The sequence below is a fragment of the Amphiura filiformis genome, chromosome 2, assembly GCF_039555335.1.
Source record: "Amphiura filiformis chromosome 2, Afil_fr2py, whole genome shotgun sequence".
NCBI lineage: Eukaryota > Metazoa > Echinodermata > Ophiuroidea > Amphilepidida > Amphiuridae > Amphiura > Amphiura filiformis.
The window spans coordinates 71097193-71104421 of record NC_092629.1 but is presented as its reverse complement, the minus strand read 5'-3'; the positions used below and the strand labels follow the sequence as shown (position 1 = coordinate 71104421).

At 40.6% G+C, this 7229-nt stretch overlaps 1 protein-coding gene across 1 annotated transcript; it reads right to left on the bottom strand.

Moving 5' to 3' along the window:
• Positions 1–1581: 1581 nt before the first annotated feature.
• Positions 1582–3087, bottom strand: LOC140142558 (uncharacterized). Its single transcript, XM_072164554.1, has one exon. The coding sequence runs from the start codon at positions 3085–3087 to the stop codon at positions 1582–1584; it is 1506 nt and encodes a 501-aa protein (XP_072020655.1).
• Between the last annotated feature and the right edge of the window lie 4142 nt (positions 3088–7229).

Genomic DNA, 7229 nt, shown 5'->3' with positions numbered 1-7229 from the left:
TATTGGAAGGGTGTTTCTGCGATAGACAAGCTGGCGAAAGAGGTTGGAGTGACGAAAGAAAAAGCTAGAAATTTTTTAAAAAAGCAGACTCAGTGGCAAATTTACCTACCAACTCCAAAGTACATTCCCAGAGCAAAATTTAACGTAAGTGTACCTAATGAAGTTCATCAAGCCGATTTGTTGTTTCTTCCTCACGACAGACCGAGTAAAGGAAAAAAGCTTTACAAGTACGCGTTGACTGTGGTGGATGTCGCGAGCAGATACAAGGAAGCTGAGCCTCTGAGCTCGAAGGAATCTGGGGAGGTGGCTAAGGCATTTGAAAAAATTTACTCTCGAGTTTTAAAGTGGCCGAAGCTTCTGCAGGTCGATCCTGGAAGAGAATTCATGAGCAAAGTGAACGAAGTGATGAAAAAGCACAAGGTCGATATCAGAAGAGGGTTGCCTGGTCAACATAGAGCTCAGGCAATTGTTGAAAGATTCAACAGAACTTTGGCTGAAAGACTGTTTGGCCATCAGTACTCGCAGGAAATACTGATGGAAGCTCGTGGTCAGAAAAATGTGAGGTCTACCGAGTGGGTGGGTAGACTTCCGGATGTGATCAGAGCCTTGAACAGCGAAGAGACTCGGCAGATAGGAATGAAACCGGTTGATGCTATCAAGAAGAAAAAGATTGAAACGATATCTTCAGCTCCACAGAAGTTGAAAAATGAGATTAAAATTCCAGGTAACTTGAGATTAAGGTATTTGTACGCTCCCTGAGAGTTGGAGGGAGGTGAGAGAAGACGCGCAACCAATCCCATTTGGTCTCTGGAAACTTACACGGTTGATAGTATCGTGAGGACTCCGGGTGATCCAATTTTGTACTATTTGAGTGAAGGTGCACCAAAAAGAGCGTTTGTTAGACAGGAGCTTATGATAGTACCCGAGGGTACACAGTTGCCTCCGGATTCGGTGCTATGACAAGGGTAAAAAAATTGTCTAGGTTACCCCCCAGGGGCCTGATGACGCATTTTTTTATTCAAGTTTTTCAAATTTGTACCACAGTCCAGTTGTTTTCGACTGAGAAAACTTACGATAGCTCTGATTTCTGACAATTTTTGAAATATTTCCAACGTGAACGTCAAGCTCTCTTGCTGCAGCCATCATACTCGGAAATGTTTCCCGCTCACCGGTTTCTATACAAATAGCTACAATCGGGATTTCTGCTTTCCGACCTCCTCCCCTTTTTCCAACTGGTGCCTTCTGAATATTTTGCGCTGGCGTAAGAAGCTGAAGATTATCGATAGAATTGTTTATTTTGTTACTGTCGATGTGGTCTACCTGAAGTTCAGGTGGAATGTCACCTTTGAAACTTTCGTAAACAAACCTATGTACGCTGACGTTTTTTGTTTGCCATTCTTATAAACAGCTACCAAATGATATCCATGATGAGTTGGTCGAGGTTTGAGACTTCGAAATGTTTTCAAGTTCAACACTGTGCCATCTTCTTTGACACCGTAATTCTTATAAATTGGATGTTGGGCTATGCAACCTGACATTTTGACATTTTTGTTTGCGTTTTTATTTTCTTAGACTATTTTTTTATGTAGCATAGTGTCCATAGGCGTGAGTGTGAACCTTATCATCTAGTATAAGTCTTTTGTCGTCTTTAGCGTCGAGAGCGACTTTGTTAACCTCTTCAGTATAAACTTCATGTTTGTAACTTCGAATAACGTTCATGGTTCTCATCTGTGGAGTCTCGCTAAAAAGACATTTCTTGTAGTCATCAAAAGTGATCTTCTTTTTGACGACACATTTTTTCGTACCCTTACATCTCTTTTCCTCGTTTCCCTCGTGCATTCTGAAAGAGTACAACTTTGCTCTCAGTCCAACAAATTCCACTATCTGCTTTCCTCCGGCTTCGTCCTTGAACATGCCGGGAACTTTTTTGTTCTTTCCAGTCGGAATTCCCGACGGATGATCAGCTGGGTAGTTGGAAGTGTCAAAGTAGCGGTCCACGTCTAGTGCAATATCCTCGTAAAAATCTTCGGTCTCGATTTCATAAAGTAGCGAGTCGGTATCTGTCATACAGAGCTTCGCTTTGTTTCCGTACTTTTTCTTGATGTAATTGTAGTGAAAGTCGTACATCTTCGTCTTTGCAATATCCAGGATGCTCGCTCCGAGATATATCGGCTTGTTGAAGTACAGTTTGATTTTCTTCATGTGAACCGCTATAAGATTTTCATCAAAGATTGTGTTTCGCTCGTAGTTGGGTTTCGCGGCTAATTTGATGGCTTTGTGTTCCGAATTCACGAGATGGACATTGACGCGATTTCTGGTGTTTTCCATAGTTTTGCCAAAAACCGCGTTATTCATCAGTTTGAAAAAATCCTTTTCAAACTCCGATTCAGCTTTTGTTCGAAGACTGGTATTCTTGTCGATGTATGATTTCATGAAGGCTTCCTCTCGGTATTTTATCCCTCTGTGAACCTTGGTCAGTTTGAGTCCAAGCTCCAAGCACTGCTTCAGAGCCACGTGGTGGATAACGTACTTTTCCTTGTCGTTCAGATTCGGAATTAGTTTTTCCACTTCGTTCACGATCAGTCTTTCTGGAGCTAGGGGAAAGTCGTTGTGAAGGTCGTGCAGCTCTTTGGGATATTCCAAATCCACTTCAAGAGTGCACGGGATTTCGCGCCAATTGTCTAGCTCTTTTGACGACATCCACTCGAAGTTACCGACCGGAAGCGGTTGACTCATGGCCCATCCGTATAGGTTGTTCGCGTCGATGTATACGATGTGCTTGGTGGGCTCGCTCGGATCGTAATCGGCACCCATGTACTTGTTGTTGGCTTTGGCATATCTGGTAGATATCGTAGAAACCCCACCTCTATTTTCGTTTTCAAAAAACAAAGCCTTATCGTATTCCGTGAGGAGTTCGAGACGTTTGGACGTCGTTTTTAGCATGCCATCGTAGGTTAATCCGGGAGCCGTGTAGTACCAGCAAGGATCCAGTTCGTAGTTTTCCAGACTGGTTTTTCTGAAATTTTCGAACACGTCGGCTAAAAGGAGAACGTCCGACTTGTGATACAGATCGTGATACTCCCTCATGGTTTTCATTCCAAAAGTATCCCACACCTTTTGAGCGTGTTCATAATCCTCATCGGAAATGTGTTCTTCGTTGAGTTTGGAGTAGAAGGTGTCTTTGGGTGGAAGACTAGTCTCCTGGAGTTTTTCCAAAGAGTTGACGTGATCGTACGGATACACCCTTTTCTCAAGAGCAGCTGAAGTTGTTCATCCTGATAAAATTTCGGTAATTCAGAAAACTCATCCAAATTTTCGACGAGTTTGCCAAGTCCAGCAGCCATGAATTTGAAGCTGTCGATAAATCTGAGATCACGCTTGACATCGACTTCTTTTCCTTCCTTATTGGTAAAGGTGTCAACCAATATCTTCTTGGTGAATGAGATGTACTTCTCTTCGTTGGAAGGAATACAGTCGATCTCTCCTCGGTCTTGCCAAGATTCTTGATGAACAGATGAGCGTCATATCCGGCTAGATTATGGAAAATCACGGGAAAGAACTTTGGTTTCCTGTAAGCAAGATTGCACTGATTGTGGGCAGCTCCTCTAAAGGTTCCCTTATAGTGACAGTGGTCTCTGACGTTGTAATTTTTTTTATCATTGGGAGTCAGTGGATCCTTACAGATGTGGCAGTGGGTGGATTTTTTGAAGATCTCTCGCTCTTGCTCCCCGAAGATCATCTCCTTTTGGAACTTGAATTGTTGATGGATCTCTTTGATGTTTTGCTCTAGAGTTTCCACAAAAATCTGAGCCACATCTTGGTCCTCGGATTCCTTGGTGAAGATCACTGGTTCTTGAGTGTACACCGAGTCATCGAAACACTTGATGTAGTAGCAAAAGCCCGATGGTTCGTGCTTTTGGTATTTCGTCGTCTTCTGAGAAACTTCCGGTTGGCAGGTTTGTATCGGCACCGTCAAGGATTCAAAATCGGCGTACACGACAAAGGATACGTTCTGAGACTTGAAATGATGTTTAAAATACTGAGATGAATCCTTCTCTGGATCCGGCATTTCAATTTTCACGGTTTCATTATTTTGACATAGCTCTTTATGTTTCACCAATTTTTGTTTGGAGATGTAGGACGTAAGACATCGCATACAATAATATCTAGCATGACTATTTTTACTCTCTTGTGACGCCATTAGTCTGCTCATACTCTTGATGACGCAGTAATGTTGGGTGTCATGGCCATCCTTATTTTTGCCCGAAATTAAAAGAAGATTAACTTCGTGTTTTCGATTGCTAGCACCTACTCTCAGCGGGTAGACTTCATTTTTGTACAACCTCTTGGATGAATTTTTTTCGGCGTATCCCAAGACATTGACGGAAAATGATGGATTATTCATCTCAAATTTGTCAATATCTTTAAGGGGGTTGGAAAGGTGATGCCTTCCCAATTGAGCTCTTTGGATTTTGCTTTTAGTTTTTTGTCTTTTTGCTCCGCATTTTTGTAAACTGGCTGTCTATCTCTGGTGACGGCCCACTTGAAGCATTGGTTGTCATGATTTCTGGGATTGATGATCGCTTTCTTTTTGGCTAGATATTTTGGAGTCGGAATGTATGATGAACCACTCATCGGTTTGTATTTAACTGTGTGAATGCTCAAGTCTACGATCGATTTGAATGCCCATCCGCTTCCGCTGTTTTGAAATGTCGCAATGTTTTCCAAAATTCTTTCAGACCACCTGTTGTATAATTCATCAAGATCAGTTGCCTCCAGATTAACATCCGTAGTGGAGGTAAATACGGCTTCTTTGGTGATAAGTTCTCCCGTTTGGAGATTCGTCTTTTCCATCATGCAGCGAAGAACTAGCACAACCTTTGTTTGACGATTGTTGGTTAAAAGATTCACAACAGGTTGTTTAGTTGCTGCTAAAAATGTGTTTGGCGCATAATTAGCACGTCCACCGATTTTGTACCGAGTCGTAAAATGATTGAGAGCAGATTCGGTTTCTTGAATTTCGAATGGTTTTTCCTTCTGTTTGTAAAGCTTTGCAATCTTTCGTTGAAATCTGGTTTGTATGGGAGGTGGTTTGGGGGTATCCAAGAATGACCAATCTTGCGTTGGCTTTATTTCTATCTGGGGTGGAACGGGGGGTGGTGGTATACGGCGTTGGTTCAAGAATGGGTACATCGATATTTTGTATCGGAGCATCCAGCGGTGGAGCGGGGGTGGTATACGGCGTTGGTTCAAGAATGGGTACATCGATATTTTGTATCGGAGCATCCAGCGGATCTAAGACATAGTTTTCTTGAAGAAATTTTATCAGATCGGTTTTGCGGGTGTGTCTCCAATCTCCTTGCAGGCCAGCATTTTTCGCAATGGCTCGTAGACCCTTTACCGTATATTCACTCTTGATTTTTTAAAACGCTCCCATTCAGCGTTCGATGAAAATTTTAGTATTCTTCTCATCTTCTTTTATTATATACAATATTTTATTTTCTTAAACCCTTTTTTTTATTTTCAAAAAAAATCAATTATCGTGAGGATTTCATTTTTTCATAATATTTTTTGAAGCCATACAATACTTCTCTCTATTTTTCTGGTAATAAGTCAAACTATATTTTTTACCCTTATTTGTCGGAATTCCCAACTCTTTACATAGACCGACATTGTAACGATTCTGCAATGTTACGGGTTTGTAAAATTTGTTTGGATTTTTTTGACTGAGTTGAACCCACTGGTTGTTGTAAAATACGAACAGACGGTTATTTTCTACTTTTGATTCGAGAGTTATTTCTTTTTTAACGTTGTAATGATTTTTGAATGATTCCATTTTTTTATTATATTTATTTTTTTAAATATTTTTTTCTTAAATGAATAAAATGAAGAGGTAAAAAAAAATGCAGGGGAATTTTTTCCCCTGCATTTTTTTTTTGGATAAGTTGAAATGCAGGGGGAATTTTTTTGTGTAATTTGGATTGGGGTGAATTAAAAATGCAAGGATGTTTTTCTGTGTAATCCTGTGTACACAGCATTTCTGTGATTTTACTGTGTATTTGGTGGTTGAGTCGATTTACACGGGAAAAGACAGGTTTTTGTGATTTTACTGTGTATTTGGTGGTTGAGTCGATTTACACGGCATTTACACAGGTTTTTGTGATTTTACTGTGTATTTGATGGTTGGGGGAGATTTTATACGGGAAATGACAGTAAATGAGTTAGAAACGGCAAAAAACTACTACTGAATAGGATTTATTTTTCTATTTTGTTGAACCGTTGGATATTATGTGCTTGTAATGTATGCAAACCGTTACGATTAACCACTTGACCATCCTAACCATGGTGAATTTAATATGTTAAATTAACACAACCTCACACAACATTAACCTGATTTTCTTAAATGTTGGTCAAGCAATGTTTTATATTATGAAATATTTTTATAACAATAATGTGCGCATCCGAAGGGGGCAATTTTCAATAAAGCCTTTAAAGTGTTCGAACAAATTATTTCTATGATTGTCGGCAGCCCTGTATGACTCATTGAGCTGGGTGTTGAGTCTTCTCCAAACTTCTTTGGCGTGATGAGTTCTAACAAGTAGGTAGGCCTATGTCTTCTTGGCCACATCTCTTTCTGATCTCAACTTGAGGGTCTTGTCTGTCACCCAGCTTGGCATTACACAAGGGCTACATTTTCCAACCACCTTTTCTGCGACTTCTACTGCTTTCTCGAACATTTCATATCTCTCAGAAATTGATGTTGATGGTTGTTGTGACACTGGAGGACCTGGAATCTGTTTGAAAGTTCAATCTGAAAATGGTTCTTAGTAGGAGCATGTTGCAGCTTCTTCCAGTTGTACTTAGGCTTCTTACAGGGTTTACCTTTGATGATTCTGAGACTGGTGTGCAGTCGTATGCTGAGTATTCGGTGGTCTGAATCCAGCTCTATAGTGTGATAAGCTCTACAATTGCACAGGGAAATTACCCACTTACCGTTGACAAGGCTGTGGTCCAGTTGGTGTTTTGAGCCCGTTGGGTGCACCCATGTCCAGAAACCATACTGTAACAAACAATACTGTATCAAGTAGGCCAAGTAACACTGCAACAAACATAAATTCCACTTTTTGGAACTCCCCGCTTAACTCCCCATCGCAAAATTGAGCTTTTTTGATATGTATGTACTTTGTTATGTTTTTCATAAATACAAGGAAAGAAAATCAAGATTTCTA

Coding starts and splice junctions, on each gene's coding strand:
- LOC140142558 (XM_072164554.1), bottom strand. CDS start 3,087: ATGAGGGAGTATCACGATCTGTATCACAAGTCGGACGTTCTCCTTTTA.